Here is a 17597-nt window from a genome sequence, read left to right as displayed (position 1 = left end):
CATTTTCCTTAAGTCGTGCATCATTGCCAACCATTGGAGAGTGGTTTTTTCAAAATTTGTTTTGAATTTAAATATGTTATATATCTTGGACCCCTGGTTTGGTGCTGTCAGATAATGTCGAGTTCCAGATACTGAAGATCCAGATAATCAAGGGATTACTGGTAATCTCTCAATTACCAGGATTAATAGAGTCGAGGCCCTGGAGGATAAGGGCAAGTAAATTAATCTCTGGGTGTTCAAGGGCAACTCCAAGCGCTTCTTCCTCACCTTACCTTGTCAATACAAGCGGTCCTAAGTTATCTGCGGGGGTTCCCTTCCGACAGCGTTCCAAAAAAGCAAAAATTGCTGATAACCAAAAAAAAAAAAAACCACCCATTTTCGGCGCCGATAACCGGAGATCAGCACATCTGTTAGGTATGTATCGGCGCCGATGAGCAGAAATCGGCATCAAAAATCGCAGATTTTCATCACTAGACAGGTGCCGTAAAACCAGACCGCCGATGACCAGGTACTGCCTATACTGCATAACTGTAAACACTAAATATGCTTATAAACAACACCAATCACACTTTAAACTGAAAACTTTATGCAAGAGGCTATTGTCTAATTTTTACCACATATTTGTAGCAAAATAAACTGCATAACTATACTTTAAATAACACGCAAATTGGTAAGCAGGTAGCATACCTGTGTTTACCCACAGCTTACCACGGTTTTATAACCACTGTATTTTTATACAGCAACTTTCTTATCAGTTGTTACCATATTGTATTGCCATACGCACAACACAAAATGTGTATGTGTGAACTATTGGCCTAGGCTGGGTGTTAACACTTACAGTATCCTTGCATAAGTCAAACAGACTATTATAGCTACATTTAAGATAAAAGTATGGTAATCAAACTGATATCTTACTGAATCCACGAATACTTAAAACCCCTCTAAAAACACTTAGAACTGCCTATTTTGAGTTTAAACACAAGAACAACCCTCTAAAAATGCTTATACCTGAGTATTTTAATAGTTTTATCACAAAAAGTGCATTTAGTCATGAAAATATGACAATACAGTATTCAGTGAATATTTCTTAGTGAAAAATACTGCGAATGGGTGAATTTTCCACAAATAATGGGTAGATACGTTCCACAGAGAAATCCACGAATATGCGAGTCCACGAATCGTGAAAACGCGAATACAGGGATTTACTGTACATACTGAACAGAGGCACTGATCTCTGCTCATCAGTGCCAGTAAGTGCCAAAATTCAACAATTTTCAATTATCGGGCAATATTCGCTTATCGTCACGCCGATAACCAGGACTGCCTGTATACCTGTAAACAATGGCAAGCTAACACAGTTATGAAATGCTAAATAAGTCATAAGTTTGGTAATTTTGTTTGGCAACCTAGCCTAGTACAATCTTCCAAAAATGAAATTTGCTCTCCAACCATACCCTAGCGCAGTATGATCTACCAAAAATGAATTTCACTCCACGAGCATAGCCTAGTACAGTATACAAATCTACCAAAAATGAAATTAAGACTATTTTTATTTTTTACTTTCATTTATTTAATAAGATGGGATTACTGAGGAAAAGAGGTTAGCCTACTCTTACATGATACAAAAGATATACAATGAAATCATGTTCAGGAGATGAAATTTTATGGGTTGCATGATACACAAGATCAAATAATACACGAGTATATGTGGCATATTTAATTTGTTTTACTCGTTTTACCCCATCAAGGAAACTGTGTAAAGCCCCCATGTTTACATCATTTAGTACATATGGCATTTCCCATACAGACTGCCCAAAGCAAATTCAATTTCAGAATGCTACTAAAAAGTACTTGATCGCTTTCTGTTTTACTGCAATAGATGATATTCAATTCACCTCATGTTACAGAAGCTTTACTTGCATGTGTGTGTGTGTGTGTTTGTATGTGCATGAGTTTACATCTACAGGTAGCAACTCATCAATGTTGACGTCACTGTCTCTAAATACCTCTCTCGCTTTGTATGTTTCTTAGTGCAGTATCACGTGTTGCCATTTTTCTTTTTTGCTTTGCTTGATTTACTGCACAGTACAGGTAGTCCCCGGGCTACAGCGGTCTCAACCTACAGCGTTCCATACTTATGGCGCTTTTCCAAGTATATTAAAAAACAAATTAGGGGCTGTAAGCGCTGTAACTCACCAGTGCTATAACAAGATGAGAAAACCAGTTTAGGGAGCTGTAGCCATAAAGGGTTCACTATAAGTAGGTCCCTCCTATGGGAGGGTTCACTATAAGGAGGTCCCTCCTATGGGAGGGTTCACTATAAGGAGGTCCCTCCTATGGGAGGGTTCACTATAAGGAGGTCCCTCCTATGGGAGGGTTCACTATAAGGAGGTCCCTCCTATGGGAGGATTCACTATAAGGAGGTCCCTCCTATGGGAGGGTTCACTATAAGGAGGTCCCTCCTATGGGAGGGTTCACTATAAGGAGGTCCCTCCTATGGGGGGTTCACTATAAGGAGGTCCCTCCTATGGGGGGGGTTAACTGAAAGGAGGTCCCTCCTATAAGAAAGAAGAGAAAACCGGTTTATTAGCAGTGCAAAGCTTGCAAACCTGTTTCTTTCCCCAGGCTTACATAAATTTCTCTCTCCCCCCCTCTCTCACATTTTTATAAATTTTTCTCACGATATTCCAGGTTACAGCGATTTCTGACTTATGGCAGGCTGTTGGAATGGAACCCCCACAGTAAACCAGGGACTGCCTATGTCATTACAAGTTTACTGGATTCTTAGTATGAATATCACACATACAACAGTATACAAGAGAATATTTTGTCACCATAGACATTTCACCTCTAATATTCTATCACTGTTGATATTTCATCTCTAATTAAAAATATTCAAAATACAAATCTGTAGATGTTGGCAACATATTGTGCTATAACTGCCTGATGCCATTTGCATTTATCTTCAGGGTTGTAAAAATATTAAAAAATGAGAAAATAGAATAAAAATATTGATGAGAATAGCATAAAATAAAAAAAAATGAAGGAGGGTGTGTGTATGCTACAGGCTTCAACGTACAGGCAGTCCCTGGTTACGGGGAGGGTTCTGTCCCTGGTGGTGCGCTGTAAGTCAAAAATCACCGTAACCTGAAGCATCGTGATTATAATGGGAATAAACAGCACTTACAGTGCCGAAAGTCTGGGTAACGGCGCCAAAAAATTGGGTTTAACAGTGTCGTGAGGCAAGCACCGTACGTCTGGAACAAAGTAACCGTGGGACTGCCTGCATGCAAAACCTCATCTGTTGTTTCTCCCTCTCTGTGCCATATCTCTTCTATTCTTTTGCTTTGTGGATGATGTATTTCACTGCAATACAGTGCAGTCCTGTACATATCCTTTAATCAAATGTAGAAAGAGCATAAACATAAAAACAAAGCAAAAGCTCTAGCAAGATAAGATTTTCATTAAGTTTAATAAAAAAAAAAAAAGCTATATAAACTATTGTCACATAAAATCTGCGTAAGCCTATATCTGTTTGCGAATGTGTATATACACATGTGCACTATGCACTTATTGTAACTGTCTCTGTCCAAGTTGTAAGGCTAAAAATCAGCCTTAAAGCAAGGAGTGTCTTCTGTAAACAAATAAAAATCTGTTAATAACTTTTCTCCTGAGACAGAATTTATTGCATTTGAATTGATTTTTTTATTTCATTGTACTGTAATAGTTTTCCATCCTGTGGGAAACAGGATGTTCCAGATTGAGACGCGACATATTTCATCACATGGCTTTTATAGCTGTTGAAACCAACTTTGCCGTAATAGGCCACAGTTCTTTGCATTTACATGTGAGGGTGGGATTTGTTAACCATCTCTGAACAGTTGCTCATAATCATAGGTTACGCTAGTACACTCTTTCACTTTACAAGACAAACAATGAGCTTCCTTGACCTTCTTTTCGGGAAAAAGGTACTTCTTGCATGCTGGTACAAAATCACGATTCCCCCCTTTTCTTTGCCCAAACTTACGCTGCTTGATATCTCTGAATATTCACAAAACCAAAAACCACTTTAATAATAAACATTTTTTTAAAATAACAACCAAGTTTATGGAAGGTCTTTCAAAAGGAAATTTGCACACTCACCATCTGTGGTCCTCTCACTTGGCTGCCAGAGTAACCTTCAAAGGGTCTTCCTAGGAGGTTGCGATCACTACCCTCCCAAGAGTTCTGAGAATGTTACCAAGAAAAAATATATTTTAATATATTTAAGACTAGACAAAGAGAAGGCAGTTGTGCTCAATCTATATATTAAAGACAAAGCTCTCCATAATTCTCTGTTTCTCTAAGATGGAACACCAAAAGATAACAATCAAATTTCTTTACTCTACTGAAAACCACCATTAACCAATAAGGAGGAGCACAATATCATCACCGTTTACACACACACTAACTCATATAAATTCAAAACAACTACTGTACTTTCAACTCTGCATACAAAACTTACCCCTTGAAGACCCGATGTGCCAGGAAGAACGTGTGCAACGAGATCCTCCATTGTTTGTGGTTGGCTGGTTCTTATAAAACCCGTGTTTTCAGATTTCCCTGATAAATTGCTGTTACTGTGATCCCCAGCTGGAAGAGGGTAAGTAACACCTGAGTCAGATTCAACAGATCTAATAGATTCTTTGGTTTCTTCAGCTTCTGAATAATCATCTTGTGGTTCTTCCTTAACAACGCGATCATCCACAACCAACTGGAAAATAAGAGTTAAATAACAATTAGAATAGAAAGCATGACATACCTAGGCTTAGGATTCACAAAACAGGGCATACCACATTAAGCAGATCAATTCTGACATATGGAGACAAACACTTTCAGTCATGCTTTAATTTTACTGAAAATTTCATGAGAAACAGCAGGAAATACTTCACCCTCATGAAAACACAAATACTTCAGAAGGCCTCTAATAATGAAAAATCTTTTTGTCGTTGCTTTTTCTGAGAATTGCCAACCTGAAATATCTCACCAAATCATCTTTTTTTTTTTTGTTTGAGGGCCATTAAAAAAGATACAAGTAAGTTTTTCTTTGTTAGAAAAAACATTTACAATTCAATGGTTTTGTTTGTCTCTGCCACAAAGGATTTTTATATATGGCAGGAAATTACGTAAGAATGTTCCTGTTCCCAAAATGTGCATCATTAGTGTACAGCACAATTTCCATCTTTTAAAAATTCAGTTGTATAAATAGCTGCCTTTACTTGGTACAAACCCATCTCTTTGCAGCTGCGTTAAGGTGCACCACTCCTCTTTCAGAGAAGCTAAAAAAAAAATTAAATAAATAAATAATTTGAAATCTTGTTGTCTGCATATCTGACTGCTCCGTAAGTCCTCCAAGGTAGCGCGAAAGAGCACACTACCTTAAAGTCATATAGTGATGAGTTTGCACAAAAAAAAAAAAAAAAAAATTACATATTTATAAAATTTGTTTTACCACTAAAAATCCATCACTTTATGAATGCCTGAGTAGCAATTGGAGCAGGGGGGAAAACTTGCTCCTAATTGGACACACAAGTTTCAGAGACTGGTATCGAGTGAAATACTAAACAACTGCATAGGAGTCCATGAGTTCTGGGAACCAACAACTTAGGCTGCAGAAGATGAATCAAACACTACACCCAAGGCCTAAACTCCCGAGATGGTCAACACTACCGAGGAAGAACGTTCCATGCCCTTCCGCTGGAAGAACTGGCTAAAACAAGAGCGATAGCCTTTCACAGCAGGAACTGAGAGGAGCTTGTCTCTATGAAGGTGGAAGTGCAAGTCCACAAGCTGCTAAAAATCAGCTCTGACTTACCTAGGAGTACAGCCGCTGAGGACCTGCTGGATAGTCTGAGGACCTGCTGGATAGTCTCCAAACATGTAAGTTGAGGGTCTCATTGGAACGGTGGCACTCAACATGTGGGGCTGGTGAAGAGAAGGAGGTCATGGGGGAAACCCTTTAAGTGCCTCAGCCAGAAAAGAAAACAGATCAGGACGTCTTGACTTGCACATTCTCATTCTGAGACCTGGGATCACCAACATCTGGAAAATCAGACTGAATGGTACAAAGGACAAAGGTGTACCTATCCAAATGGTCCTAGGGGTAATGGAACAGAAAGAGAACTCCGGGCTTCCTGTTTAGGTGACTAGCGAACAAAATGATTACTGGTGTTCTACCGGAAATTGTAAAGCTCCTCTGTCTTGCAAGATAAGAGGACCACTCCATCTCTACGACTTATCCATAGCAACTGAGCTGATCTGTAATAACATTCATCCTGCAAGGGATGTACCTGGCTGACAGCCTGATGACCCACCCAGAAGTGCATCTACCTCACCAACTGAAAGGTGGAAGGAGACCCTTCCCATTTATTGCTGTATGCCACAAAGGTTATGTTATAACTTATAAAAAAAATAAAGTGGCCTCTACATCGATCCTGGAGTGACTGCAGGACCAGCAACACTGCTCACTTCTCCAAGGTGTTACTGTGCAAATGAAGGGTGTTTCTGTACACATAAAGGTAATTACCTCCTATTGGTGTGCATCTAACTCATCTTGCACTGGGTCCAAAAACAGAAGCATCTCAGAGGTGGGGAATTGAGCAAAACTGCCTATAAGAGGTTCCTGGAATCAGATCACCAGGCTAGGTCTTCCCTTATTTCCTGGGTGGGATTACTGGAAGAGAGAAGGGCTACTGAAGGCCAAGCAATGCTACTTCAGAACATCACTGAAGTGAGTGATGGTGGAGGCATCCAAGAAGCATGAGCTTCTCCACGGACAACCTGCCAGAGTCCAGCCTTTTGTCCATCCCACAACCATAATTACCCAAAAACCTCATTAAGGTTGCTAACACGAGAGTCCAAAGGAAAGATTTTCAACGCCGCCACCAATTACCAATAGCACAGGGGTATCCCGTGTACATGAACCTTAGTTGACACCAAGGTGAGCATAATGGGCAGCTGAGGGGCTGTTCCTAGTATGCAGCAGAATGCTTTGAATTGGTAACCAGTCACTGGATTATCCAAAGTGGTGAGCATGAAGTAACACCCACCCCATCTCTGCCAGAATCCTGCAGGGTGTATATTGCCTCTATCTTGAACCGAGTCTGAAAAACAAACTTATTCAATGGAGAAAAGTCAATGAATGGCCTTCAACCTCCCACTGACATCTCCACCAGGAAAAGTCCACTGTACAAGCCATGGGACTGGTCACCTACAATCTGCAGTGCATTCTTAAGCATCACTCTCACCTTCACCACCAGGGACAGAGCTTTGGATGATCCTGGAATGCAGGCCAAAAACATGACTAGTATACCAGGAGGCATAGTAGTGGTCTTTCAAAGGTAACCTGCAACCTGTCCTAGAGGACACAGACTAACCAGGGTGCCATGACCCTTTTGTCACTGCAGTCATAAACATATGCTTATCAAATTGTTTCAACATGACAGTCCAAGACCAGCACAGCAAGATTTCCACTCTTGACAGTAAGCTAATGAAAAAGTATTGTATAGGGTAATGACTGGTAAGTGGGGATTCCCCCACCTACTGACCTACCACCAAGTAAGAACTTGACTACCAAGCTTCAACAACGTTTTCCAGCTCAAGCTTGGAATATTTAAAAGAAAATAGTCTGTATTTTTATAAGAACTTAAGAATAAGGAAAAGCAGTATGTGATACAGGAAGACTAATAAAACAATTCCAAGTTGTTTTGAACTATGACAGTACCTGTTAGAATATGGAGAAGACAAATATGATTCACTACCATTGCTATTACAGTATTATATATATACAAATTCCAAACAACTATATAATGTAATAACATTCATATAAAAACTGAAGTAAGGAAGAGGATAGAGCTGTATACTGGGTAGAGGAGGAAGGCTACAAGGCAGGTGGCAAGGGCTAAGAGGAGGAGTTGGGAGAAATGGACTAAGAATCACAACGCATCAGAAGGAAACATAAAATATTCAGGTTAATGAAGGGAGGCCAGAGGAAAGGTGGAAATATGTGAAAGGGACAAAGTATAAAAGGAATGAAAACAGATATCAAATATGACAGGAACATAGTACTGGAGTGACAGATAATATTTTGATAACCAGAATGAAGAGAATGAACATAAACTGGATGATGTCAAAACACTAGGGAGACCAAAACAATATGAATAGCGACACTCTCGATGCCCTTAAGTCCAAATTCAGCCCCAATAGGAATGGGAGATAAGGGGTGAAATATAAAATGTCAAAAATGTTGGGCAATGTAATTGAAGCAACTATCTTAACAGAAAAGAGAATGGGCAAAACAGTTCTTACCCCAGATACCACTCATTCCGACAGATCTCACTTTTAACATCAAGAGACTGCAATTTCCAGCGAGTCTTGTGTTCTCGATCATGATCAACTAGGCACAGGAACAGTCTATTAAGTACTATGGAGTGGATCTGAGATCGTCACGTTTTCCCACGGACAACTTTCTGCTGCTTGCTCAAGGGTGGTTTCACCCAAGAATTTATTTATTCTTCCTCCTGATAGTGAAACTAAAAATGTTGTTCACAATCAAGTTTTGAGTTAAAGTAGTGTATATTATAGTTAATTTGTGAAAGATTATAATTTACAATTTGTATACTGTATTTAAAACCTATACATAAAAATTCTCTGATATTTCACTATAGATAGATTCGATTCCTTTTCCTGTTTAATGGAAGGTTGGGATAAATAAATATCCAGGTGTATTCTATGTTTTGGGCGTGTACTATGCATTCGGTGTATTCCGGGTGTGTTCTGCGCTTTGAGTTCTTACCGTGCAACACTGGGTACGTCAACTAGTAACAACATAATAAGGAAAAGGGGCACAGTAAAATGTGGAAACTATACAGGAATAAGACTGCTCAAGCAGACTATGAAAATACTGGCAAAAATGCTACAAAAAAAAAAGGCAGGAAAAAAAACCTACAAAAGTGTCAAGTTGGCTTCATGTTAGAAGGAATGATTAGAAGTCATCTAGCACTGTGACTACCTTGGTCACAAGTCATTAACAGAAGCAGTCTTTCATGAGGCAACTACAGTACTAGAAAAGTAACTAGAAAAGAGAAAGAGCTCATACCATATATTTGTGGGTATCGAGATGATACTTGGCAGAGCACTAAGACAAACGATTTGCTGGGCAATACCAAGACACAGAGCACCTGAATATCTCATAAATCTTAGGATGTTACTGTATCGTAACACAAGATCTAGAGTAGAGACAATGGCAAGCAATTTCAGAGGGATCTGAGATAAATGCTGGCATATACTGAGGATCAGTTCTCCAGCTGTTTACCCAAAAAGGAGGCCCCTGAGAGCTGCTATGTGCAGACAGCTTAACGTTGAAAGCAAAATCTGGGGAATGGAGAGGAAAGGACTGAAATCCTAAGCAAGCAATGCTTAATATGACTCAAAAGGAAAAGTAAAGAGTACAAACACTGAAATTTATAAGGCGACTAGCCTAATTTGGGAAAAGGAGGTGGTGGATCACCATGGTGCAAGGGCAAGCCTTGGAAAAAGTGGAACATTTCTGTTGCTTATAGAATGTACTGAACTGTGAAAGAGGCATTGCCATAAAAAAAAAAATAGCAGCCACAACTCACACGACATGGAGAGAGACTGCTGGACTACTCTTACGCGTAAATATCATATAATTAACACAGCAAAAACTTACAATGCTTGTACAGAAGTAACCTAAACATCTGGATACCGACAAGTGGAAGAGATCTGAAAATGTGTAACTACAAAATACTGTACCAAGAATCATGATCAGAGGAAAGTGGGAAGACTGTTTTATAAAGGAGTTAGTCGCCTAAAAGTTGTAGTACCTAGGAGGACAACAGAATTAGATGGTTAGGTCAAATGAGGAGAAAGAATAAGAAAATTAGTCAGGTTGAAGCAGTTGATGATGTAGCAGGAAAGCACGGAAAATTATGAAGGGACAGACGAACACCAGGACCATTTGGGAATTAATCAAGACGTACACAGACAACAGAGAATGGAAGGGATTGTTTCATTTCTAAAATATTAAGGGAAAAGCTATTGTACAAAGGATAAAGACAATGATATTGATTAAACATTATCAAGAAACCTAATAAAATCCATGACAATTTAATCTACCACTGAAATTCAACAAAATCCAATATTTACTCATGTTGCGTACCTCTCTGTCTGAGGATTCCGATGTTTGTGCAGTGGCGAGTCCAGATCCCTCCGTATTCAGCTCTTGAGCAGGGGACTCGTTTGTAAGTTTAGCCACCTCAGACGCTGGTTCTACAGTTCCAGAGTTGGGCGTTCGAGTATCAGGGCTTGGAGGAATGGGACTGGTGCTTGGACTTGGCAAGTTAAGAGTGTCTCGCGCTCTCGGTGGTTCTCTGTACGGCTCTCTGAAACCTATGTGAGGTCTCGATATTTCCCTATCCCGCGCATTTTTATCACTTAATAAATAGGATGTTCTTTGGGGCACTGACAAAACTTCAGGTCTCAAACGTTTCGTTTCAGGTTCATCACTCGACCTGCCTAGGTTTCTTTTGTTGTCGTGAAATGTTTCGTGCTCGCTCGGAGCTTCATCTGGCACGGCTAAACCTTTGATTCTCAGACACTCGGCAGCTTTGATGAGGCCTGACAGTTCTGTCTGGAGGACGTTCACTTCTCCGACATACATGTAATTCAAGAGTGCTTCCAAGTCCTCATGTCTAATATCTTTCAACACAATCACCGGAGTTTTACACATAGGACTTGTCCTTTCAAAGATCTGTTCAAAATAATCACTACATGTGGCAAGTACTATCTTATGTACTGGGTAAAATTTCCCATCACAAGCAAGGGTTACGTCACAGTATGACTCCTGAAATGGAAAATTTTAACTAAGTTTACAACTGGGATGAAGCAACACAAAGAAAAACTATTTATCTTGCACACCAGCCATAGTGAATAAATAAAAAACTTTACAAGCCAAAACAGAATTACAATATAAAACATTTCAAAGAACAACACATAAAAGATCTATAAATATAAGGGCATTCCCCATTTCACTGATCTTTCCATTTATTTAATACTGTAACAGTTTGCACATAAAATTAAATTCAGTACTGCAACCCTTCTACATTACAAACAGCTTCAAGATCATAAATGTATAAAAATTAAACATGAATAAAAAGAAAATGTATAAAAATTAAACAAGAATAAAAAGACAACCTTATAAAACAAAAAAAGAATGCCCTAAATGCCTATCATGTATATTCAACACTTACAGGTAAGGAAAAATTAAAATTCTCATCTTGGAGATGATAAAGTTTTTTATTTTAAGCAATTAATACAACATGTTTCAGGGGGGGCTGCAACTACCAACTACCCGGATGAAATACTATAATTTCTTCATAATCTAACAGCAATAATCATCAAAGAAATTAGATAATGAGGCAACATGAGACAAATTCCCCATATGATCCAAACACAACTTGGGTTTTCTGCAATGCAAACTCTGACAGGCTAAGAAAAACCTGATAAAGCACTATTCGATACTCAAATGAATAACACATAGATAAACAGGTCACTTCTATTCTATTTAATCAAAAGAGGCATGAGCTAATGCCTTACCTTTTTCCTAACAGTGGAGAGAACATGGAAAAACGTTGAGCGGTGATTGTTCCATTTAAGAGACAAAAGACCACCTTCCATGACAAAATCATTACACTTAGGCCATCAATCTGTGAAAGAATATTACATTTCAAAAAGAATACACACGGAATAACACTATGGACACATATACATTTGCATCAGCAAAAATGTATATTCTATAAAAATTACAAATGGAATAAACTACATTATTTTTTCAAATGATAACATATATATGCCATAGACCACCAAACACACGATGATGAAAACATCATGAAAATGATCTTAATAATAAAAACAAATAAAATAAGCTTGATAACAGCAAAAACAAATAAATATGGGTGACACTTTGCAAGATGAAATGTGATCAAGTTGACAGAAAACTACAGACTTACAACACTGAGTGATTTATATTCATAATCTGAAAATGAGTGATAACTGTCAAAAATAATTCTGTGTTCCAAAAAACCACTGGAGTTACAACTCATTTGTTGGTTTCTGATCTGCTGAGTAAGGCTGACAAGATAAAAAAAAAAAAAAAAAAAAAAGTACTGTATATACCAGTTTTTTCTTTGTGACATACGGTAGTCATATTTTTACATTTTGTTAGAGTGTTGATCTTGATATGTTTACACATACTGTATAACACCTTAGTATGTACCAGTATATATAGACCAAATTTGAACTTCACTAGTACAAATTTCACTGCTATTAATCTGTTACTGTACTTAATATTTCTTGATTTTGGTTTGGAATAATGTGAATTTCATGAAGGGTTTACAGGCTGAGTTGTTATAAAAGGCAGATTTAAACAAGGAACACATCATGTTTCATTTCAGTGTTAGTAAAAGTAATAAATGAATTTCGGGCAAGTGTCCTGCTAGTAAATAATGTAAAATGAGTGAGTCCTTCCAATATTTAGCAAAAGGTCTTTTCAGTTATGTAAAATAAGTTACAACTATACTGCTTTAAAAGATGAATAATTCTAAGGAAGACCTAAGCATGAAGATATTGTTCACTGTTGAAGTTTTACTACATATAGAAAAGGGTCATTTGAGAAATCTAACGAGATATTGATAAATTTAACATCTTTTGTAAATATTTTACTTTCATACTCATGGGGCTGGTACTAAGCACAGTGTTTCACTAAACTTCCACCATGTTTTGTACAAGCCCCTCAAAGATTAAAATAAAAACATTAATAAAAGACATCAAATATCTCATTATTTGGGTATATTTCTTGGATTATTTGACCTGTACTAGATTATATACTGTACAACTTTTTATATATTATTCGGTAATTTTTTTTTTTAAAACAGTAGGCTACCTCTGAGCAGAGGTATTCCTTAGAATTACCAAAAGATGGTGTACATCCTAATTAACAGCTATCAAAATAAGATACAAATGTTTGTAACTCCAATATCAAAGAATGGCATTACAGAAAAATAATACTAAGGATTTCATTATTTACCTTCAATGTTCTATGGTACTGTAGGTCAGGTTGGCAGAAGGGCTCCCTGGCCAGGTCATGGCTCAGCACCCTACGTTAGGGTTGATTAAGATTAGGATGGCATGTTTTCATGCACTACACCTACTGTTGATGTTCATGAATGAGCCCTATGCAGCTCCTCAACTGGTTTACCTAAAGGTCCCCCAAAATTGTTGGATGCGCCGAAAACAAAATCGAGTGCAGGTAAAGCTGTTGACTACTACTGTAGCTTGACTCCAGCCAGTTGCCAACCTAGATATTTCCCATGGTAAATCTGAAGGGTAAAACTTTAATTTAGTTGCGCGGCGCCTGATTCCCGCCAGTCGTCAACTGGGACAAGTTCCTCATACATAAATAGACATAACCTTTCCTATACTGCCAGGTCCTGACCTGACCAAATCTTACCTACCTAACCTAACTTAGGGCAACGTGCCCTGACCTGGCAGAGGGGGCTCTGCCAACCCTGAACCCCCCCAAAAAGGCAAGAACCTGTCCCAGTCGGTGACTGGCGGGAATCAGGCCGCACACCTTCAGTAAAGTTTTACCATCTGGAGACTACAACCGTGCCCCTCTGGTTCAATAACTATCAGTTAATGTGCAAAATAGGCACCGTGTTTAATACCAGCCCCATAAGGATTAATGTAAAAAAAAAACCCTGTAAATATTACAAACATAAATAGGCATTAATATAATAAAAAAAAATAAGCACATGGCAGTAAATATTATGGTTGCTGACTGGCTGGAACCAGGCTGCAGTGGTAGTCTTCAATTTTCCCTTTGCTATCTTTGGCAGATCTAAGTAGGAGCTCCGCGGAGGCAATTTCCTTCTAACTTGACTTTCTCTACAGTTTTTTGGTTGCTAATTATGGATTTACCTTCAATTTTTGTTGCAAGAATGTAATTAACCCCTGAAGTCCATCCAACAAGGGGTTTCCATACGCGATCTTCACAAGACAGAGAATGGGCACGTCTGTTTCAAACGCTTCATATCCCGTCTGGCAAGTGCAATAACTTGTTAACGTATGGGTACTGCCACCCCCGGGCCAGTACTAAACACCGCGAAGGGGCGTTCCATTTGGTCGACAACAAACAAATGCACCACCAGTATCAGAAGCCCTAAAAGTGTGGAAAAAACCAGTTTCCAAGACAAAAACAGCGGCAGAGCTACAACTTGGGGTAATTCTATATATTACCTCCGGACCTGTTTTTACCTTTTCAACTGGTTTTTTCGGTGAATGTCCAGAAGAACTCTGCATGCATAAAGTACCAAAATTAAAAGTAAAATGTAATATTTTTCATATTTAAGCATTTTAGACCACTTCTTATGATGAGGAAACACCCACAATTTTGCCATATTAGCTATGGAGGGGTTGGGGAACAGGTATCAAATCTAACCTTATAAGTCAAAAATGAAAATCATTCGATGGGGAACTAGTTTTTCTGAGAAACATTAACTCTTTCTGAGAAACATTACAGTAAAAACCTCATTTTCGAACTAACTCCAGTAAGATTTCAAGGATGCCGATTAGATAATCATTAATATCTCGGATATGGTGAATCTCCTCAAAAGTGTTCAGAGACAAAGTTTTATTATTTTATATTGTGAAAATTATAGTGTGACCTATTTTCTTATATCTCACCGCGGAGTTGTTCTGGACATTGACCGTTTTTTCTACACTTTTAGGGGTTCTGATACTGGCGGTGCATCTGTTTATTGTCGGCCAAATGGAATGTCCCTTCGTCGTCTTTAGTACTGGCCCAGGAGGGGGGGGAGTACCCATACGTTAACAATTGTACTTGCTGGACGGGATATTAACCGTTCGAAAGAGACGTACCCGTGCTCTGTCTTGTGAAGATCGCATATGGAAACCCCTTGTTGGATGGACATCACGGGTTAATTACAGGTTAATTACACTCGAGCACCAAAAATTAAAGGTAAATTCATAATTAACAATCAAAAATTTGTAGAAAAAGTTAAGTTAGAAGGCAGCCGCCGACACGGAGCTACTATATAGTTCTACCATACTAAAAACTACCCTATCTTTTATTAATGCTTTTTTGATGTTAATGACATTTACAATCATTTGTTTTAGCATTCACGACACATCACCCATTTTGCACATGAACCAGTAGGGTAGTGGCCAAGCTAGGGGAAATTGGTAGTAGTTAGCAATTTTAAAAGCGAGAGGTTTGCAATAAAAGATTCAAAAAATCCATAAAATCAAACAGAAAAAAACATAAAAACATAAAATACAGAAACGGGTAACGGCTCCACTCCAAACGACTCCTTCTTACCCCCCAGGCTACGTCCGCCAGGCTCCTCAAGAGACGTCTAAACATTCTCGAACCGAAAACCGACCTGGAAACAACGTAACCAAAGTCCACGACTAAAAACTGCGCAAAGTCACACAACAACAAGTCATTAAATTGAAGCAAATGAAGACGGTGGCCAGAAGGTCCTTTCTCCAGGGGGCCGACTTCGAGGTAAATAATGTAAACAATGGCTCGGTCTCATGCAAAGGCAATTTTCAGCGGCTCAGCCCTTCCAGTAAACGTCAAATCGCTTCTGAAATGTCGGGGCTGTGGAGGGCGTCGCGGACACGTCCAAAAATTGACGATACGGAGCGGGGACGTACCTAAATATTGGCTTCATGAGTGGCCTAACGCCTTCTTCTTCTCGTCCCGACTTCACCCGTTCACCGTTTAAACGGCTGTGTCCGAAACTCACCCACACGCATCCTTGACATCGGCTTAGACTTCGATTTTGACGTTCATTTTTTTTCCATTTCAATTAATGTTTATATAAAATTTGACATAATTCACTCTAAAATTCCAATTAGTATTTTTATCTTGCACATGAAGGCGAGTTACATTTCACGGATGGCGTATTTATCTCTCGTTATTCAGCCATCTTCTTCGAACGATCGATTCCGATACTCTTCAAGCCTCCGGACATTCCACCGTCCAGAATTAGAAAATGGACTCTGGCTGGGCTTTAACTCCTAATCGGGAAGGTGGAAATGGTCCTTTTAAACAGCCGTTGCAATCATTTCCACAAAAAATTGCTATTTAAGCATTATTGAAGTTCCTTCAATCGTACAAACGAACTCTTATCCGGGAAAGTGAAAGCCGTGATTTTAAACAGCCGCTTAAAGTCTTTTTCAAATAAAAAAATACAAGCAAAAAATGCGCCGAAGTTTTTTCGACGCAATCAGGTTTTCTGTACAGCCGCTACAGCATTTAATCAAGGCCACTGAAAATAGATCTATCTTTCGGTGGTCTCGGTCTAATGCTGCATGAGCCGCGCCCATTGAAACCTGAACCACGGCCCGGTGGTGGCCTATCTTATATCGTTGCCAGGAGCACGATTATGGTTAACTGTAACCTTGAATAAAATCAAAACTACTGAGGAGGCTAAGGGCTGCAATTTGGTATCTTTGATGATTGGAGGGTGGATGATCAACATATCAATTTGCAGCCCTCTAGCCTCAGCAGTTTTTAAGTTCTGAGGGCGGACAGACAGAGGCATAATAGTTTTCTTTTACAGAAAAATAAAAATAAAAAAAATTGGCTAAGGGGATTAATAGATTTTGTAAAGATTTTTCCAAAGAGGCTTTCCCAACAGATTTTTTTATCATATACGAATTTTTTTTATTTACATCAAACCTGAAGGTCGGGGAAAACACAGCCATTGAAATTTTTGCAAAGTCAGGCAAGAAATTAAAAAAAGATTTCTCTCAATAATAATAATAATAATAATAATAATAATAATAATAATAATAATAATAATAATAATAAATCTACAGAATGATGAGAAAGCTATCTAGGCTTCATTACAATTTCCCTTTTGCAATCATCAGAGGGACAGAAAGAAACCTAACTAAATTAGTAGAAATAGCAAATGACATACTACCATCAATAAAATTTACCGTGGAAATAGAAACTGACTCCAAGTTGCCTTTCTTAGACGTATTAATCTTTAGAGATTCGAGTAGACAAAAGTTTAAATTCACAGTATATGGGAAGACACCCAACTCTGAAAGTTATATACATTTTTATTCTTCTCATAATAATAATAATATCAAAAGTAATGTAATAATGAACTTTGCATTACGAGCCTTCAAGATTTGTGATCTAGAATATATTAATGACGAAATACATCACATTACGGCAACTTTCAAAAGCCTTAGGTACCCCCCTTCCCCCCACACTTCATTGAAAAGGCTATCTCACGTGCTCGGAAGACTTATTATTGCCATAGAGATAATAACATTAGAAGAAAAACGAATAGATTTTTAACCTTACCTTTTAACCCTAACATAGATATTATAAGTAAATATGTAAATAATAGCCAGGATAATACTAGAATTGTTTTCAAATATACCAACACGATAAGAAATAACCTAATAAAAATCAACAACAACCATAATAACCC

General features: G+C 38.4%; 1 protein-coding gene across 16 annotated transcripts in view; it reads right to left on the bottom strand.

Moving 5' to 3' along the window:
• The window catches only part of LOC136845062 (longitudinals lacking protein, isoforms H/M/V-like), an 83631-nt gene extending 67515 nt beyond the window's left edge, over nucleotides 1–16116 (bottom strand). For 7 of the 16 annotated variants that reach the window (XM_067114869.1, XM_067114884.1, XM_067114878.1 and 4 more), the window contains exons 1-5: nucleotides 15799–15937; nucleotides 11656–11765; nucleotides 10220–10903; nucleotides 4505–4753; nucleotides 4144–4227 (exon numbers count right to left, since the gene is read on the bottom strand). In XM_067114869.1, coding sequence (XP_066970970.1) covers nucleotides 4144–4227; nucleotides 4505–4753; nucleotides 10220–10903; nucleotides 11656–11736 — 1098 coding nt within the window. In that variant the 5' untranslated portion in view covers nucleotides 11737–11765; nucleotides 15799–15937. Of the gene's footprint in view, nucleotides 1–4143; nucleotides 4228–4504; nucleotides 4754–10219; nucleotides 10904–11655; nucleotides 11766–13144; nucleotides 13437–15457 lie in introns of those variants that run through there. The other 9 variants (XM_067114880.1, XM_067114874.1, XM_067114872.1 and 6 more) reach the window with 9 other exon arrangements.
• Between the last annotated feature and the right edge of the window lie 1481 nt (nucleotides 16117–17597).

The sequence above is a fragment of the Macrobrachium rosenbergii genome, chromosome 13 (assembly GCF_040412425.1).
Source record: "Macrobrachium rosenbergii isolate ZJJX-2024 chromosome 13, ASM4041242v1, whole genome shotgun sequence".
Lineage (NCBI taxonomy): Eukaryota > Metazoa > Arthropoda > Malacostraca > Decapoda > Palaemonidae > Macrobrachium > Macrobrachium rosenbergii.
This window is presented reverse-complemented; position numbering and strand designations above follow the sequence as displayed.